The sequence below is a fragment of the Trematomus bernacchii genome, unplaced genomic scaffold (assembly GCF_902827165.1).
Source record: "Trematomus bernacchii unplaced genomic scaffold, fTreBer1.1, whole genome shotgun sequence".
In the NCBI taxonomy this organism is placed as follows: Eukaryota; Metazoa; Chordata; class Actinopteri; order Perciformes; family Nototheniidae; genus Trematomus; species Trematomus bernacchii.
In genome coordinates, this window is record NW_022987816.1 from 10,072 (window position 1) to 30,667 (window position 20,596).

Genomic DNA, 20,596 nt, shown 5'->3' on the forward strand with positions numbered 1-20,596 from the left:
TTACATGTTACATGTTGCTGCATGTTACATGTTACATGTTGCTGCATGTTACATGTTACATGTTGCTGCATGTTTCTGTAAAGCTCTTCTGATCTGAGGGATGTTTTGTTGTTTCTTTCTAACTTGTGATGTTGTAAAGCACGTTGAGCTAGGGCTGTGCAATTAATCGTATTTTAATCGCAATTACGATTTTGGCCTGCTACAATTACGAAAACAACATAATCGAAAAAAACGATTATTTAGCTTTGCTTGGTTTTGACTGCACTGCAACATATTTGATCTCATTTATTTTAGTCTCATTTATTTGTATTTATCATATTTACATATGTTTAGTAGCTTGTTGAAGTGCGCTCCAAAATATTTGTTGATCTCGTTTATTGGTATTTATTATTTAAATGTAAATATAAATGTATAATTTAATTTATTTATTTTTGTATTGGTTTTTCAGTTGAATTATACGTTCAGGGTAATCAACAGTTAAAAAGATACTGTTCAAATTATTATTTGTATTTGTTTTAAAGTTCAATAAATGGATGTTTTCAAAGTCAATGAATAATCGTATTTAATAATCATGATATCAATTATTGACCAAAATAATCGTGATTATGATTTTTGCCATAATCGCACAGCCCTACGTTGAGCTGCATGTGCTGTCTGCAAAGTGCTGTATCAATAAAGCTTTATTCTTCTTCTCACATGTGCTCCTCTGGTCCAGGTGGGAGACCTGTTATGCAAACTGCAGATTATTGTTATCATCAACGTGTGCCTTTCCACTCGTAACCCTTTCAGCACACCCTGTGCAGCTAACCCCGTCACCTTCAACACTTCATCATGAATCTAAACTACTGACATGCCAACAACAAACATCAATGGCTCCTACAATACGCACAGGGCTTTCATTGTGAAAGGGAGGAGAGGATCTAGTCTGTTTGCCGTCTTGATTATATATTATTATTAATATAGACTCAATGTGATGTTGCCTTTATTAGAGCTGAAGTCTCAGGGAAATGGACCTTGTTTTGGACAAATCTCCCCCGGGGTTTGAAGGCCTCTACAGAGAGTCTCTGTCACATGATCAGGGTTATCTGTCACATGATCAGGGTTATCTGTCACATGATCAGGTTATCTGTCACATGATCAGGGTCATCTGTCGGCCAGGTCTTCAGTGTGCTCAGTGGTTCAGTTCTATAGAAGGAGAAAGAGTTAGAGGACATTCTGAGGACATTCTGAGGACATTCTGAGTCTCTCTGCATGTGTTGAACGGGTCCATTACAGATGATATTAAAGTATATATAATACTGTCTTTAACTTCTCTGAGCTGCTTTTCTGAGGAACTGATGACGAAGATGCTGATGGTTTCCAGATTACAGAAACTGTTGGTTTCCTGTTTCCATGACACCAGGCTGTCAGAGTCAGATCAGATTCAACTTTAACACGAAGAAGAGCAGAGGAAACGCGTCATAATGCATAATGAGTATTTTTAATTACACACACGCACATGCACAAACACACACACACACACACACACACACACGCACACACACACACACGCACAAACACACACACACACACACACACACACACACACACACACACACACACACACACACACACAACGCACAAACACACACACACACACACACCACACACACACCCACACACCACACACTCACAAACACACACACACACCTAAACACCCACACACACCACACCACACACAACCACCCACCACACACAACCCCCCACCACCCACACCCACCCACACCCCCACACACTCACACACCACACACTCCAAACACCCACACACCCACACACACCCACAACACACACCACACACCCACACACTCACAACCCACACACACACACACACACACACACACACACACACACACACGTATGAATGTATAGGTGAATACAGCAGTAACCTGTATATCTGTATATATTTAATACATGTAAATAGTGTTTGTAACTGAACGTGTGAGAGTCTCTGATGTCAGGCTGACATGAGGCTGCAGACGTTGTGCAACACGCTGCTTGCTCTTATCACTGGTTGGGTCATGTGACTTTAAGTACTAATCGGTTTTTAAAACATTTCAAAGATATTGTCACGTTCCCTCCAAACTAGTGGGACAGAGGAAAGTAACACCATGTACAAATACCAGGAGAGAGAAAAGAGTTTCTAAATGAGTAGATAATGTTTCATTGTTCAAAGAAAGGAAGAAGGCTCAGCAGCAGTTTACCCAACACACTGAAAGGCCTTATGAGGTCCTGATCTAACCTGACACGTGGTTTGATGCGTTGTGTGGACGCTCATGATGTTCTGTCTGCAGCTGAAAACTAAATTAAAGTAAGAACTTAAAAAATATATTTATGAGAAAATCTATAAATAAATTCAATGAAATGAAAAATTGTAATGTCTTTATTCATGAATTGACTTGTTTTTCTTTATTTCTGTGTCACGCTTAATACTTGGACCATTCCACATATGATTATCAGACAGATTATTTTACATACAGTTTACAGACTTGCATGTACAAACATTTGAAAAAGGTAAACAAAACAAAAAGAACAAACAAACTAAAGAAACAACAAAGTAAGTATTATAAATGAGCTACATAAAAACCGACTCATTTCTGTTTTTACTAATACTTATACATAATGTCTTCCTTTTAATATTGTGTTTTGAAAGCCACACTGTACTTCGTTGGGCTGCCTCAGTGGGAAGCAGGGATTTCCGAGGCGCTCCTGAAGGCAGCATGTAGTGCAGAGGAACGGGCGTGAAACATATGGAAGTGTGTGTGTGTGTGTGTGTGTGTGTGGTGTGTGTGTGTGTGTGTGTGAGTATGCGTGTGCGTGTGTGTCCGAGGAATTTCCGAGGCGCCCCTGAAGGCAGCATGTAGCGCAGAGGAACGGGCGTGAAAGATATGGAAGTTTTTATTTAGCGTGAGAAGATAAACAGTTGATGAGGGGATAAAACTAATAACAGGTCATCACTGTTAGACGCTTTTATCCAAAGCGACTTACATACTCAATACTGAGGGCAATCCCCACAGGAGCACTTTGGGGTGAAGTGTCTCAGGGACACAACGACATGCTGACTGCAGTGGGGTTTGAACCTGAGCTCCCCTGATCCCAACACCAACACCAACACACTAGCCCACTGCGCCACACGCCTCCCCTTATATATTATTATATTTGCATTATATTGCTCTCCCCGACCACATGAGAGCACCACAGACAGTGGAGGCTTTTAAAAAAGGCTTCAAAACCCATCTCTTCAAAAGAGCCTTTGCCTAGACCTTCTTACCACCCTTTTATTTTATTTTATTTCTATTGTTTTTTTTAATTTTATTTGTATTGCTTTTTATTAATTCTACAGTGTTGTGTAATGTTTATTTATACTGTTCATGCTCACTGCTTGTAGCACTTCGGGATTTGAAATCAAATATGAAGTGCTTTATAAATGGAACCCATTATTATTATTATATCGTATCTGAATAAAGAGGATTGGGCCGTGAATACAGGCTCGTCTGTTTCCAACAACAATTGAAAAAAATTAAAATAAATAATAATACAAAATAATAATATCTTTAGCATTAGCCATATGAAATCTAATAAGTTTGCGAATGCAACCATTTGATTCCTCGATCAATGAAATACATTTGATTACTTTTCTAAAAAAGGAAAATATGTGTTAATTAGATCAAAGAAAATGTAAGATAGAAAGAGAAAATATAGATAACCTGTTTGTTTTCAGCAACATTTAGATCAGTTATTAGATCAGAAACACACTTCTTCTCTCTGGCCTTCTAGTTAGAGCGGAGCACGACTCCTGACTTTTCCCTGTGTTTTTTTTTAATATATATATCTGTTGTAATTTATTGTCTTTTATTGTGATTGTAGTAATGTGTTTTTATTACATGTACAGCACTTTGGCTCGACCAAAAATCGCTTTTAAATCTGCTTTATAAATAAAACTTGATTTGATTTGATTTAGTTATTTATTCAATACATATTTTTCTCAATAACTAAATAAGTAATATTTTATTTATTTGAATTTGTATTTATTACTCCCCGACACTTGGGGTCTGTGGCTCTGATTGGTTCGCTGGCCGGTTCTGTTGTGATTGGTCAACCTGCTTAGAGATGTCCCGCCCCTTAGCGTACGCGTACAATGTGTTGGAGCGCTAGCCAATAGGAGCGCGAGGGTTGAAACACCCCACAGGAATAGGGCCCCTTTAAATGACTGGAACACATCAGGATTTGACCTCTGACCTCCTGTGACCTTCATAGAGAGATGGAGGTCATAAAGAGAGATTTATGAGGAGGGTCACTATAACCCCCCCCCCCCCCCATGCTTTATTACTGACCCCCACCATGTGTTACTCTATAGTCATATGAAGAGGTGGAGAGTAAAGGACATTTAATTAAGTAGTGTATTGAAGTCCACCTGTGGTATTATTGTTATATATTATTTTATATAATCACACACACTTTTTAGGCCGTGATGGTTAATAATCCAGATTTAAAAAAAGACCACACACACACACACTAGAGGAGTTTAGAGGATAGCAGAGGACAGCAGAGGACAGCAGAGGACAGCAGAGGACAGCAGAGGACAGCAGAGGATAGCAGAGGATAGCAGAGGATAGCAGAGGATAGCAGAGGATAGCAGAGGATAGCAGAGGATAGCAGAGGATAGCAGAGGATAGCAGAGGATAGCAGAGGATAGCAGAGGATGCTGAAGTCATTTTCTGGGTAACACTCAGACTCTCTTGCCGTCACACTAAATCTCTCCGTGAAAAGACTACAGGCTCTTTCTTCAATTCTCCACAAGGTCTCCAGATCCATCCTGAGCTCACAGACAGGTCAGTGAACTCCCCACCGACCCAACGACTGACACTGAGGGGACAAGCATCTGTGTTTCCCTGAAGACTTCACATATGCCCTGTTTCTCTAAATTAACCAGATTATTTATGCAGAATTAGGAGAAAAGTATTCATTAAAAAGGGAAGAAACTGAAGCAGATTGAACAGCTTGCTTGGAGGAATTCTTATCGTAATTAAGAGCTTCTTTTCAGATATATTTATTTATATGTTTGCATGAAAACCAAGCCCCCAGGAAGTGCGCCGGACTATGATGAAAATATTCGTTGTGTCCAAACGGCGGTACTGCAACTCCCGTATCAGTCCGTGACGTCACTGGGCCCAGAAAGACTCTTTCCCATTGACTTACATTGGGAAAGAGACGTCTGTAAATCGGTGGATAATTTTTTTTAAACTACCCAGTATGAACATTTGTATCGCCCTTATTAAAAACATTCGGTCCTCAAGTTGTAAAATGTGCTAATAACGTTATTCTGAGAGTTATTTTCCTCGGCATTATGAACACACATCTGAGTGGGAGCTCGGGGGCGGGGCTTAAGGGGCGACTCACCTGCGCATGCTCTATGAGCGCACATACGGGTTCTTCTGCTCTGACAGCTAGGCATGATGGGTAATCTGTGACGTTTCGCTCTCTCAAAAGTTGGGCCGTTTTGTCCTCATGAGCCAATGTCAAAAAAGTCAGTTTGTCGTAAAACTGTTGAAATATAAGACTATGAAAAATACGCAACTAGAAAGACTACAAATCCCAGAGTCGCGTAAGTGACGTCATTAACGTTACACATTACACTCGTGTTACTCAACGAAACCTTGTAAAGCCGGTCCTGCATGCTGGCTCTTAGGAACCGACTCACTCCCCTTGTGTGTATGTACAGCTCTCAACATGCCCAGACTTGGAGTGATTTTCACCTCTTTTAATACTTTCCGCCTCATTCTGAAAGAAAAACGTGAAATGTGCCAACGTGACGGCCGTCTTGGTGTGTGGTGCGAGACGGGAGATGTAGTTCATTGAGCGGTTCACACGAAAAAATGTGTTACTTCAGTTTTACGACACGTTTTTATTTTTTTGACTTGCAAAATGATCTTTTAAATTGACAAACATCATATGTGTAATTCGTGGCTCAAGATAATCTTTCTCTCTCCATTGACTTCAATACATACTTTTTCCAAAATAAGGTCCCATGGAGGTCCCCCGGAAAGGGAGGGACTTCGCCACTCTATAGGAAAGAACGAGACCCCGCCTCCCACGCTCTATCCAGTTCTTATTAAACATCCGTGATGAAAACCTTAGTCGTTATCTTGTTAATTCAGAGAAACAGAATGCATTGAGCGTTCAAACATTGAAAATAATAGAAGAGGTCATTTATAAATGTACCTTACACTGACATGGAAGTGAGGTGGGAAATAAAAACTGCTCCGGTTCTTAAAAAAGTCTTTATTTAGTATAAAGATTTACAATAGTTAATTTAAAATCATATAGGAATCATTGTTATTATTACAGTCGTGCTACACACGGACATCTCTTCGTGCTACACACGGACATCTCTTCGTGCTACACGCGGACATGTCGTCGCGCCACACACGGACATCTCTTCGCGCCGCACGCGGACATGTCGTCGCGCCGCACGCAGACATGTCGTCGCGCCGCACGCAGACATGTCGTCGCGGTCCCGCCGCACGCGGACATGTCGTCGCGCCGCACGCGGACATGTCGTCGCGCCGCACGCGGACATCTCGTCGCGCCGCATGCGGACATCTCGTCGCGCCGCACGCGGACATGTCATCGCGCCGCACGCGGACATGTCGTCGCGCCGCACGCGGACATGTCCCCACAATGCTTTGCGCACGGACCAATTTCCAAAATCTTTGGCGGAAAATGTAAGGCGGGGCCTCTCATATGACGCACACCTGCACACTTGCTAGCCTGTTCCATTCTTCCTTCTCAGAATGCCAGGAAGGATTCTTGCCTCGCCTCTGAAGGACCTGACTCTGAAGACAAGGAAGCGTCCTCGACATTGAGAAACACCCAGAGAGAGCGACACAATGTATGAGAGAGAGAGTGTGTACACGTATAAGACAAGCAAAAAATATATAAGGAACATTTTCAAAAAATATGTAGAAAATGTCCAAAAAAATTACAAATTTGAAAGAAAAATATCTAACATGTTTAAGAATAAATGAAAGATGTTTGAAACACATTTCCAAAAAGATAATGAAAAATGTCAGAACATTTTGTGAAAATTCTGTCTGTCAGTAATTTGAGATTATTTAAATCAACCTTTGGCGTTGAGTTGAAGATAAAACGTATTAATTGTATATAAATATATATTTCCCTGACCCTCCTGGTACGCTCCGTCGGCCATCACCAGGTGCAGGATGTTGGGGTAGAGGTGCTGGTGCTCCGTCCCCAGAGTGCTGAACACCAGGCTGGAGCCCAGAGCCATGTTCTCATCCTCGTCCTCATGGATCGCCTGTAACAACAAACAAGTCATCATCAGGTCTGTTTATCCTCATGTTGAATCATTAAAAAGGTCCCTTGCTTTATAAAGGAGTAAAATACAGGACAGAAGGTCGATGTGTATGATATGTTGTTGTTGTTGTTGTTGTCCCCACTTTGATCTTGTTGTAGGCCTCGATGAACTTCTCGAAGCCCATCTGCTGCTCCAGTCTGAATCTCAGCTCCTCCAGACGGCTGAAGATGCTGTCGCTGTGAGACGCCTCGCACACCCCCTCCTCCCCACTGCCGTCTGTAGGGGACATCGACATTTACAAACATCTACAGCGGGGCATCAGCGAGAGTGGAGGTAAAGAATAAGAAAACATTCCAAAGGTTTAAAAAATATATTAAAAAAAATTAATGGAATTGTTTTTTTATTATTTTAACAAAACAAAAACATTCTGAAAATATTTTATCACAAAAAAAATTAAATCTGGAAAAGATTTCATAAAAAACTGAAAATATTCGAAAAAATTCGGGAAACTTCAACACGGGATTTAAAAACATCTACAACGGGGTATCAGGGAGTTTGTAGGTAAAGAATAAAACTAAACAGAGGCATCATTTCTTACATTAACGTGATAAGACTAGGAGAGATACGTTTAAATGAAAAGTGAAGCCATGTTGTGGATTTACAAAAACACAGTTTTCTGATCTTCTGAAACATTTAGAAGAAAACAACAACAACAGAGAAACTCCAACAAATTTCCCCAAAAATTATTTCTGTCTTTTTCCGGAAGAATTTTGTTAAAATAAATGAATAAATTCACCGGAAAATGTAAAAAAAAAAAAACAGGAGTTCAAAAAATATTTTATAAAAAAGTTTGGAAAATATTGGTTAAAATAAAGAAATCTGAAAAAGTAAAAAAAGAAATAGGAAAATAAAATTCGGAAAATAAATTATCCGGAAAATGTAAAAAAAAAAAAAGGAGTTTGGAAAATAGTGGTTAAAGTGGACCTATCATGCTATATTATAATAATATAGTGTAGGACCATACCTATATAAGGCATATTTATACTTTTTTTTTTTCAAAATACCAAACAGATCATGCTTTTTAGCCATGCCTCATTTCGCTCAAATTGACAATTTCTAGCTCTGTTTTAGCAAGGGCAGATTCTGTGAGAACAGCACCATCTACAGGCCTGGCATATGTACTACAGCGTCTCCAGCGCTTTCGAACGGCAATGGCCGTGGCTGTCTCTTCCTGATTGGTGGAGTTGGCCCAATAGCCGTAACGCCACCGTCCTGACGTCAGGACAGTGTTCAAATCTGGATCAGTTTTTATCAGATCCGTTGCAGCCCCTTTTTTAGAGATTTGGGTATGGAGGAAAATAGAGAGGGTTGTGTTTTCTGACACTTGGTGAGTTCCCTGGAACACCGGGGACACATATTCATGTAGAAAAGACGTACAAAAGTGCATTTTGCATGATAGGTCCCCTTTAAATTAAAAAGATCTAAAAAAAGAAAAAAAGGGAAGTCCTGAAAATATTTTATAAAAAAAATAAAAATTCTAAAGAGATTTGATCAAATACAAGAAAACATTCTCAAAGATTAAACATTTAGGAGTTTAGAAAAGTTTGGTTAAAATAAAAAAAGAAAGAAAGGAAATTATCAAAACAAAAGAAAAAGTAAAAAAATTAAAAAAAAATTCTGGAAGATATTTTATCAAAAAAAATGTAGTTTAGGGTTAGGAGGGGTTTCAACCTTCACATGTAACATACAACAGTTAATGATGTAATCTGTAAATGTGTTGAATAACTTTACGACCTTAATGTTTGATTTATTTAAATCTGATTTTCTCTCTCAGCTCTGAAGTTTGTAATTTCTGCATTGTGTGTCCGATGGCCCTTAATGTCAATATATAATACTAACTGAATAATTATTATTATAAAACACTTTTTTTTCAAGATTTTGAAAAAAAAAGAGAAAAGAAACATTCGGAAATATTTTATCACAAATAATACTTAAAAAAAGAAAAATAAGAAATCGGAAAAGTTTGGTTAGAATAAATCAATCGGAAAAAGTAAAAAAATAAATATATTTAAAAATAAGAATATTTTGCATCAAATGTTGGGAAAATACTGAATGTCCCTTCTGTATCAGAGTGGCACGTGATAACAGAGGCCCCACGTAGCTGTGTACGTAGCCGGATGTCTGACTACATGATGACGCTCATGAGACACTGTGTTGAAGTTATGAGAGCTCTGTTCCTAAGATTGGCAGATGACACAGAATCTAGAGAGACATATGACTGTCATGTTTATTGCTTACGCAGCCTTTAGCTAATCTGAACTAATGTCAGAATACTGCTCTGAACCAGGAGTCCTCCATCTTGTTGACTGTAACTCCCTCTCTGGTATATCAGCATATCAAGGACTCTACTCTGGGAACTATTTGTCCCATGCAGCTCTGTGTGTGATGACTACTTCCATTCCAGAGGATAATAAATACATGTATCCTGAGATTGAAGCTCAAGCCGGTGACCAGTGAGATTTTTCTAACATCATATATCAAACATATAACACTAACTGAATTATTATAATCTCCGTACCTGATTGCCACTCCTCGTTGAGCTCGCTGTTGCTCAGGTTCTCCTCGGCCCCGTTAGTGAGCGGCCTCCGGCCTCTTCATCGTCATCTTCCTCCTCTTCCTCCTCTTCCTCCTCGTCTTCATCATCCTCTTCCTCATCATCCACAGCCATCCTGCAGTCCTGCTGGATCTCAGCTGATATCCTGAACAGTTCCTCTGGAGGGTTCCCGTTGAAGTCTCCTTTCCCCTCCTCCTCCTGCAGGAGAAGCTCCATGGAGGCCCGGATGTCCCGCAGGTCTTCATCCTCATAGGCGCTGAGGAGCAGGGGATATATTATTACTACAGCTCATCTCTGACGGCTAGAAACCAGGGACAGCATCAGGGTGAGGGTAGCAGCAGGTTATTATGGGATGTCTCGGAGATGGAAATTGTAAAAAGTGACATTTCCGTCAGTTTATGTTTTTCTGACGAATTATGGGTGACAAACTCTTCCAGGGGAAACATGGCTTTATTCTAGATGTCTCATTTAAAAGATAAATCCTGTAAAAACATTAAATTCTGCGCTCCTCTGTTAAACCGTGAAGCCATGGATGACTCTGCTGAGACCTACAGTCATGTGACAACAATTCAGTAAATATATTACATTATGTCAAATATATTATCATTAAAAAATTCGATTTGCTTCTTTATTTCAGTCATGATTCGATGATTAAAGTGCATAATTTCCCTGATATCTACATTAAATATCACCATTATCAGGAACGCCTGTTTTCTAACCCCGTGTGTTTTCTATATCTCTTACTCCTCCGTCTCTGACTGCTCCTCATCCTTCGCCGCCTCCTCCAGGTCTTCGATCTCCAGAGGATTATCCGGAGCGGCGTTAGCATTGTTAGCATCGTTAGCTCCTGCTGATTCCTGCCGAGGGCTGAAGACCCGACTCAGGTCCGGGAGGGAACAGGTCCTCAACATCTGTGACACAAGCAGAGGTCAATGCTGCAATGCACTCACACAGGAAGGGGGGGGGGAGGGGGTTAACCTTCAAACTTTTCCAAATGCAACATAAAAAAGTGAATAATCTGTAAATGTGTTTCAGCCAATCAGAGACAGGCTCTGTATATATCTGATATACTGTTGAAAGAGAGAATAACAGGGGACCACATGTACATAGTGATAACCCTAACAAGGTCAATTTATCCAATCAAAGGTCAAAAGCCATAAAAGTTGATGACGTTTTTCTCCGATGTCTCAACTTCCTGTGACATCAGAACAAAAACAATTGTTAGCGAATCGTTTAAAGACCCGTTTGCAATGTAGTATTTTATAGGGTCAAAGGTTTGGTTCTGTGAATTGAAAACATATAGCAAAAACTATTCAGACACTGTGTGGTTATTATTTTCCCCACGCACCAAACTGAAATTCTAACTGAAATTAATTGAGTATGAGGGGGGGGGGGGGTCTGACCTTTGGGTTGTTGGCGTCGAACATGCCGGTGGAGAGTCCGATCAGGAGGTCACGTTGCTGCCCGGCCCGGAGAGGAGAGACGGAGCGAGAGCGAGAGTTCAGAGACGAGGACGAGTCGTCGAGGGACGACTGAGCCGAGAGGAGGGCGGTCCGACGGTGGGCCGGGGAGAGAAGCTTCAGGAAGAGGGGCTCCTCCATCACTGATAGATCAGAGAGGAGATACACAGAGTCACTACAGAAGCTTCAGAGAGGAGATACACAGAGTCACTACAGAAGCTTCAGAGAGAAGAGTCACTACAGAAGCTTCAGAGAGGAGATACACAGAGTCACTACAGAAGCTTCAGAGAGAAGAGTCACTACAGAAGCTTCAGAGAGAAGAGTCACTACAGAAGCTTCAGAGAGAAGAGTCACTACAGAAGCTTCAGAGAGAAGAGTCACTACAGAAGCTTCAGAGAGGAGATACACAGAGTCACTACAGAAGCTTCAGAGAGAAGAGTCACTACAGAAGCTTCAGAGAGAAGAGTCACTACAGAAGCTTCAGAGAGAAGAGTCACTACAGAAGCTTCAGAGAGAAGATACACAGAAGCTTCAGAGAGAAGTCAAAAACGTGACCCTCGCCCAGTGCTGGAAACTAAGTACAAATTAGAGCAGGGGTGTCAAACTCAAATACACAGTGGACCAAAATAAACAAATGGGTACTAGTGGAGGGCCGGACTGGTTCAATGTTTATTGCAGAACGTATTGAAATGAACTTATTGCACATATTAAACCTGGAACTAACAAAGCTTCAATGATTGCCTATAAAAACAACATGAAACATTAAATAATCAGTTGCATTCATTTCTCATAGCTCTATCTGCAGCTTCTCCAGTCATTTCTTATGAGTACATTTCTCCACAGGCCAACAACAGCTTCAACAAAACTATTTCCCTCAAAGAGAAAACCAAACATGTGTCATCTCTCGCAAATGATGTTAGTTTAGTGTTTTTGTGTTCGTCTAGTGATTTTCCCCTTTAGTTGTGAACAGTAACCTTCCTTCTCGTTTCAAACTGTCTGAAATAAGATGCTCCATCTGTAGTATAGTGTTTTTGTGTTCGTCTAGTGATTCTCCCCTTTATTTGTGAATAGTAACCTTCCCTCTCGTTTCAAACTGTCTGAAATAAGATGCTCCATCTTTAGTTTAGTGTTTTTGTGTTCGTCTAGTGATTCTCCCCTTTATTTTTGAATAGTAACCTTCCCTCTCGTTTCAAACTGTCTGAAATAAGATGCTCCATCTTTAGTTTAGTGTTTTTGTGTTCGTCTAGTGATTCTCCCCTTTATTTGTGAACAGTAACCTTCCCTCTCGTTTCAGATACTCTGACCTCCCTTCCTTGTGTGTCTCCCACTCCTGTGATTGTCGACCCCGCCCCTGATTGTTTGCACCTGTTCCCCATGACCTGGTGTATTTATTGTCCTTGTCTCCCTTTGTCCTGTGCCAGTTCGTTTCGTTCCTTGTGACAAACAACCAGCGTATCAATCCAGGATTGCTCCCAAGCAGAGCTTTGAGCCACGTCTTATCTCAGTATTTGTGTTGTTCATGCTCCTAGTGTTTTTCCTCTTTAAGAGTGATTTTGGTTTTTGTACCACTATAGTTGAGCTTTGGTTTGAATAAAACCTTTTTTGTTAAATCCTGTGTGAGTTGTGCATTTGAGTTCATACCCGTTTAATCAGTCGTAACAACATGCCCTGTTGTCGTGAGAGACAAAGTGCAGAAGGAAACATGTGAACTCAGTGTGCTGCTCTGTGATGCTAGCTCAGATACTTGGCATCTCATCTTGGGTGCAAGTTCATCAATGTTTGGGGTCAGGCTCTGAGCTGAGGAGACCCTCAGGATGGAGTGAAGTTGTGCGTGCAATATGCCAGAGGGCCAGATATAATAGAAATTAGAAATTATCCTGCGGGCCGAAATTAAATCCACCACGGGCCTGATTTGGCCCCCGGGCCTTGAGTTTGACACATATGCTTTAGAGGTACTTTTACTAAAGTACCATATCTGAGTCCTCCTCTCTCCTCTCTCCTCTCTCCTCTCTCCTCTCTCCTCCCTCCTCCCTCCTCCCTCCTCCCTCCTCACCTGAAGGCTCTGCTGGCTTCTCCTCTCTCCTCTCAGCCTCCTTTCCTCCTGCAGGTCTTAGCACGCCTCCTGGTGGTCTGCAAGAGAATTACACTTTAGTTTCTCGTGGATTTACAGAATGATGTCTTCAATAAATAAGGGGAATATTTAGTTTGACATAATGCTGGAGTGAGGAAACTATGACAAACACAAACTATATAACGTCAGGGTTCCTGCAGCACAAGGCAAATTAAAGACCATCCAGAAACTTTGGCTTTCTAGATGTGTGTGATGCTAAGGTAGGAGGTTCAAGGGTCAAGGCTTTTATAATGAGATGTTACCAGAACAAATAAGTATTCTGTCTTAAACTGATATCACTTTTTATTATAAATTAGGGCCATCTTTATGAATAACTCATTCAGTGCCTTTTAAAACTCTCAGGGTGTTTGGACACGCTGTAAATGATGTTTCCCTATCCGTGTAGAAAACTGAAATAGAGCCGTTTTAGTGTGAGTGACGAAGTGAGCGACGAAGTGAGCGATGAAGTGAGCGACGAAGTGAGACTTGGTATGAAGGCAGGAGTTGATCAAACAGAAAGGCATTCACTCTTCCTTAAACACAGATGGAGGGTTACGCTTCCTGCTGCCAGGCCTGAGGAACATCAGCCCGGGGGAGAGGGGGGGGTTTAGGGGTCTCCTCCAACTCCATCGACTCTAGGTCTGCTGGATCTGGAACAAGTCAGAACAGATCAAATCAATCTCTATCAATGAGGAGCTGAGGTATCAGACGGTGCTCAGGTTGAGCGTTACCCTGGATCTCAGAGGGGTGAGGTGGCAGCGTCTCTCTTTCTGCTGCAGACGTTCCCTTCTGGGAGGAATCTGTGGACGCTGCACTTTGACCACCAGCAGGGGGCGCTGTCCTAACAGGGAACACTTCCTCTTTAGGCGTCCTCACCATCTCCCCTGCTCCCGACAGGTGAGGCTGATCTGAGGAGAGGAAGGCGGGGGTTCATACGCATCCCAGACAAAGTCAATAAAGATCATCTCAACAGAATGAGCTTCAAACTCTTGAAATGCAACTAAAACAGTCATTTAACGTTAATAAGCTTTATTTCAAAGCACTTTTCTTGCATCAGGTGCAGCTCGCTAAAAAGCCAGCTGAGGAGAACCTCAGGACATACAACGAGAGACTCGGTGAGATATGTGGGCGCCAAACCACTAAGAGCTTTAAAAACCAGTAGAATCATTTAGAAATCAATCCTGACTGAGCCACTGCTCAACATATAGAGATATGGATGGTCTATTATAACTAGACTAACCAGGGCTGTAGGAAGTGTCCCCAAAGAGGGACATGTCCCCACAGAGCGAGGTGTCCCCCAGGGTGAGGGGCTGCAGCTCCTGGAGGACCCTCAGGACCTGGGAGTCTGGACTGGATCTCCACACCTTCCTCCCCCCGTCCTCCTGCAGCATCTGAATCACCTCCCCCACCGTGTGCTCTGAGGACAGACAGGGGGACAAGGAGACATCAGAGAGAGACAAGGAGACATCAGAGAGAGAGACAAGGAGACATCAGAGAGAGAGACAAGGAGACATCAGAGAGAGGGACAAGGAGACATCAGAGAGAGGGACAAGGAGACATCAGAGAGAGGGACAAGGAGACATCAGAGAGAGAGACAAGGAGACATCAGAGAGAGAGACAAGGAGACATCAGAGAGAGAGATGATGAGACGTGTCTCAGGTGCAGACGAGACGTGTCTCAGGTGCAGACTAGACGTGTCTCAGGTGCAGACTAGACGTGTCTCAGGTGCAGACGAGACGTGTCTCAGGTGCAGACGAGACGTGTCTCAGGTGCAGACGAGACGTGTCTCAGGTGCAGACTAGACGTGTCTCAGGTGCAGACTAGACGTGTCTCAGGTGCAGACGAGACGTGTCTCAGGTGCAGACTAGACGTGTCTCAGGTGCAGACTAGACGTGTTTCAGGTGCAGACGAGACGTGGTTCAGGTGCAGACGAGACGTGTCTCAGGTGCAGACTAGACGTGTCTCAGGTGCAGACTAGACGTGTCTCAGGTGCAGACTAGACGTGTCTCAGGTGCAGACTAGACGTGGTTCAGGTGCAGACGAGACGCGTCTCAGGTGCAGACGAGACGCGTCTCAGGTGCAGACGAGACGCGTCTCAGGTGCAGATGTTCTGGTGTGTTCTGGGGGACGGGGGACTCACCGATGGTTCTGATGCTGGTCTCCTCCAGGGTGTTCTGGGCCTCAGACAGAACCAGAGGGACTCCAGCCTCCCACTTCCTCCTGTCGGCACCAGAGGACGGTCTCTCTGCAGGGTACACTGACGAGGCTGCAGAGAGAGACATGCAGTATTAACATGAACCTGTGTTAGAGACTGTATATCTGAATGAAGCTCCAGAGGTGTCTCCACTCACTGGCACAGGGACTGGCTGTGTAGCAGGTTTCCCCAAAGGTCAGCAGAGACACAGGAAGTTCAGGAAGTTCTGCAGCGTCCCACTTCCTGCGCTCTCCATTAGCAGCACCGGGACCTGGTTCTGAAGGAGGACCTGGTGCTGAAGGAGGACCTGGTTCTGAAGGAGGACCTGGTTCTGAAGGAGGACCTGGTTCTGAAGGAGGACCTGGTGCTGAAGGAGGACCTGGTTCTGAAGGAGGACCTGGTTCCAAAGATCGCAGAAGTACACACATCCTTTACTCAAGTAGAAGTACACACATCCTTTACTCAAGTAGAAGTACAGATACTCGTGTTTAAAAATACTCTGGTAAAAGTAGAAGTACTGACTAAACTTCTTCACTCAAGTAAAAGTAAAGAGGGCTTTGAAATGTACTTCAGTAAAAAGTACCCATAACTAGCAGCTGTTTTAAAGAGTACCTGACCTCCCTTTATATTAATAGAACAATAATGTCATTGTTAGCTAATGAATGTTTCCATGCTGAACAACAGCAACATGACAACGTTTTCATTGGTCCCTCTTCTTTAGAGAAGACCAGGAAATGATGGATACACGGATCGTGTTCAAATCAATAGGCAAGCAATGACTCTAAATAATAATGATCACGTCACCAAACACACATTCAAACTAAAGGAACCAGCCTGTTTGGAAAATGTGAGAAGTAGAAAGTACAGGTATTTGGGTTCAACATGTAAGAAGTAGAAAGTACAGGTATTTGGGTTCAACATGTAAGAAGTAGAAAGTACAGGTATTTGGGTTCAACATGTAAGAAGTAGAAAGTACAGGTATTTGGGTTCAACATGTAAGAAGTAGAAAGTACAGGTATTTGGGTTCAACATGTAAGAAGTAGAAAGTACAGGTATTTGGGTTCAACATGTAAGAAGTAGAAAGTACAGGTATTTGGGTTCAACATGTAAGAAGTAGAAAGTACAGGTATTTGGGTTCAACATGTAAGAAGTAGAAAGTACAGGTATTTGGGTTCAACATGTAAGAAGTAGAAAGTACAGGTATTTGTGTTCAACATGTAAGAAGTAGAAAGTACAGGTATTTGGGTTCAACATGTAAGAAGTAGAAAGTACAGGTATTTGTGTTCAACATGTAAGAAGTAGAAAGTACAGGTATATGTGTTCAACATGTAAGAAGTAGAAAGTACAGGTATTTGAGTTCAACATGTAAGAAGTCAAAGTAAGTACTCCACTACTTCCTACCTCTGCCTGGTTCTGCAGGAGGACCTGGTTCTGAAGGGGGGGGAACAGACTCCTCTTCCACTGGACTCTGGGCCTTCAGGTTCTGGTTCAGTCGGCGCAGGATCTGCTTCTTCTCACTCTGGACCATGGAAAGCGATTTATAATATTAGGTTTAGATATTTAACCAAGTCATTCAGCTGTTTTAGCTCAACCTGACCACAAGCAACCCGACCGCAAGCAACCCGACCGCAAGCAACCCGACCACCGACCACAACCAACCCGACCACAACCAACCCGACCACAAGCAACCCGACCACCGACCACAACCAACCCGACCCGACCACAAGCAACCCGACCACCGACCACAAGCAACCCGACCACCGACCACAACCAACCCGACCACCGACCACAACCAACCCGACCACCGACCACAACCAACCCAACCACCGACCACAACCAACCCGACCACAACCAACCCGACCACAAGCAACCCGACCACAAGCAACCCAACCACCGACCAACACAACCCGACCACAAGCAACCCGACCACAACCAACCCGACCACAACCACAACCCAACCCGACAACAAGCAACCCGACTACCGACCACAACCAACCCGACCACAAGCAACCCGACCACCGACCACAACCAACCCGACCACAACCAACCCGACCACAAGCAACCCGACCACCGACCACAAGCAACCCGACCACAACCAACCCGACCACACCAACCACCGACCACAAGGCAACCCGACCACCGACCACAAGCAACCCGACCACCGACCACAACCAAACCCGACCACCGACCAGCAACCACAACCCGACCACACCAACCCGACCACAAGCAACCCGACCACCGTACCACAACCACCCGACCCACAAGCAACACCCGACCACAAACCACACCCAACCCCACACGCAACCCGACCACCGACCACAACCAACCCGACCACAAGCAACCCCGACCAAGCAACCCGACCAACAAGCAAACCCGACATACTAAGCAAAACCCGAAAAAAAAAACCACCCGACACAACACAAACCCGACCACAAGCAACCCGACCACAACCAACCAGACCACAACCAACCCGACCACAACCAACCCGACCACAACCAACCCGACCACAAGCAACCCGACCACAAGCAACCCGACCACAAGCAACCCGACCACAAGCAACCCGACCAAACTCATAATTTTGGGATGCAATTGTTACTTTGAGAAATTAGTCAAGTTGAAATAGAAGCGAAGAGAACAAAAAAGTGTGTTATTTTATATTTATTAAACATGTTTTAAACCACAACAGGTTAAGGTTCTATTTTTGAACATAGAGTGCACGCCCTCACTAGCAACCTCAAATAAAATGGAAGCTCAGGTAGTTTGTAGTTCCTCCTCGCCTCCAACCACGTCGCTTTCATGTTGAATGATGCAGCTGGAAGCAGGAGGAACACATTTTGGAGGAGCTCAAACTTCCTGAAGCATTCTCTGTCACTCTGTAACTTCATATGCCATGACCACTGAGTGGACTTCCACATCAAGGAGGTGATGTCCAACAAGGGTCATCAATACTGTCAATACTATGGAATCAAGGGCAACTAAATGCACTAAAATACCTTAAGTTTCCCTCAAGTATTACACTTAATGTACTGCAACAGCTTAACAGCACTGCAGCTGATTCAAAGCTATTAAAGGGTACAGTTCATACGGGACATGTGCTTGATGTAGTCACACGAGTGATGTATTCACAAAGCTGGCCTTTAGAGAGTGGACATTTGCAGATGAAAATAAGACAATTAACCAAATAACTCGGGGGAGGAAAGGGATATACTTCAGCAGGAATACAATAAAAGAAATCACTAAAAAAGTAGATTTGATCTGCAAAAAAACAGCCAATAGAAATCAGACAGACGCAATGATTGTTGATTCGAAGTCTGTAGGTAGAAAAGACTTTGGTTGGTGTGGAATTTTATTGGATTTCCTCAAGTAAAAGATAAGGATGAAACAAACTGGAAATACTTAAGTGAAGGTTTTCATGGAAAAAGACTTAAAGAAAGACTTATTTAGAGAAACCCGTTTTCTTCTAATGAAGCCTCAACATGTGTTTTGTTTGGATCAGGGTGCTGTCACTGACCGGCTGATGTGAGCAGCTTTAGAGCCGTGCTGCAGACGCTGCAGTTCCCTCTTGATGGCGTCCGGGTTCAGGACCCGGGCCGGGCTGCTGGGCAGAACCGGGCCTGCAGCCGCCGGGACCCTGCAGGGGACCAGAAGACACACTGAAATCTCCTTAAATACAGGGAAGGGGCTGTACAGGATATCAGCTTTTATATTCAAAGATCCTACTGATGAAGACTTTTTGTTATGGTTATTTCATTTCACAACCAGTATAATATATATATATAAGTGTGCATGTTTTGTTTTAAAATAACTGCCATGTGTGGAATAAACAAATAAATAAAAGTGAACTCTGAGTACCTGAACGCACCGTGCCGGGCTGCCTGGTGCCGGAGACGCGCCTCTCATCTGGTCCAGCGCAGATTGTTTTCCGTAGTAGTTACCCATTTTTATTTTACTTTAAAGAAAAGTCAAAGTATCGAAAAAGAAAATCCCTGGCTTCAATCAACCGCTGGTTATTAGTCTTCTTCCTCTCCATCCAGCTCGGCATGGATCTTTTCAAGTCTCTCCTTGAGGCGTCTGCAGTTTTTGAGATTGTGCAGAAAAGCCTCCGAAGCGCCTTGGATCCTCCATTCAGCCGTGTAAATGTTTTTATCATTAAGACTCTGGTCAATCGCAGTAATGAAGTCGGCGAGCCAAAGTCTTTTCATTAACGCGTTGTAATTGTTTCTGAAGAAATATTCTGGAATGTCATTCAGACAATCGTGTTGCCTCTGGCCGGGGTGACTGACTCGGCATCCATTGCAGATTTCTTCTCTGTACCGACGCAGCACCCTCTCCAGAATATCAACCAACTCCGATTTCACTATGTTCAAAAACAGAGACGTCTTGGCCCAAGGAGTAACATCAGCAGCAGTAGTACTGCAAGATTTGGGTGTCCACAATGGTGGTGACGATAGTAGTCCAGGAGTTTGTTCCTGGCTGCAACTCGCGGGGGGAGACTTGGTTTTTCTCAGATCCCTAGCTAGTTTTCAATGGTCGTCAGTGGGTCCTTCATTTTAGATGATTTGCTGAGTGGGGGGTGGACTTATTGCGTTGAGTGGGGGGAGTCATCTGTAGAATTGAGAGTTTTTAGAAAAGTTCTTTAAGCTTTGTAGCTTTTTCATCTATCATTTTCAACCAAGCAGCAAGAGGTCAAATTTAAGCATAAGTAATAGTTTGTCACGATTTTACGGAAAAAGTCAAAGTATAGTTTGTCAGAAAAAAAATATATATATATATATATATATATATGGAAAAGTCATTGTGTATGTTGAAAAACAAAAACCAAAAATAAAACTCAATTCATTACAAAATAATGAATATTTTACCA

At 42.9% G+C, this 20,596-nt stretch overlaps 2 protein-coding genes across 2 annotated transcripts; one reads left to right on the forward strand and one right to left on the reverse strand.

Moving 5' to 3' along the window:
- Positions 1-1,109: 1,109 nt before the first annotated feature.
- On the reverse strand, positions 1,110-17,260 carry LOC117498814 (serine/threonine-protein kinase Nek1-like). Its single transcript, XM_034150958.1, is given in 15 exon segments — positions 1,110-1,185; positions 4,276-4,285; positions 7,222-7,354; positions 7,497-7,630; positions 9,933-9,995; positions 9,998-10,224; positions 10,713-10,879; positions 11,372-11,571; positions 13,482-13,558; positions 14,095-14,188; positions 14,270-14,446; positions 14,779-14,955; positions 15,679-15,804; positions 15,890-16,129; positions 17,134-17,260. Coding segments are annotated over 15 exon segments (2,028 nt in total).
- On the forward strand, positions 17,259-18,355 carry LOC117498813 (salivary glue protein Sgs-3-like). The gene is made up of 2 exons (XM_034150957.1): positions 17,259-17,265; positions 17,319-18,355. Exons 1-2 carry the CDS (start codon positions 17,259-17,261, stop codon positions 18,353-18,355), a joined length of 1,044 nt encoding a protein of 347 aa, XP_034006848.1.
- The last annotated feature ends 2,241 nt before the right edge of the window (positions 18,356-20,596 follow it).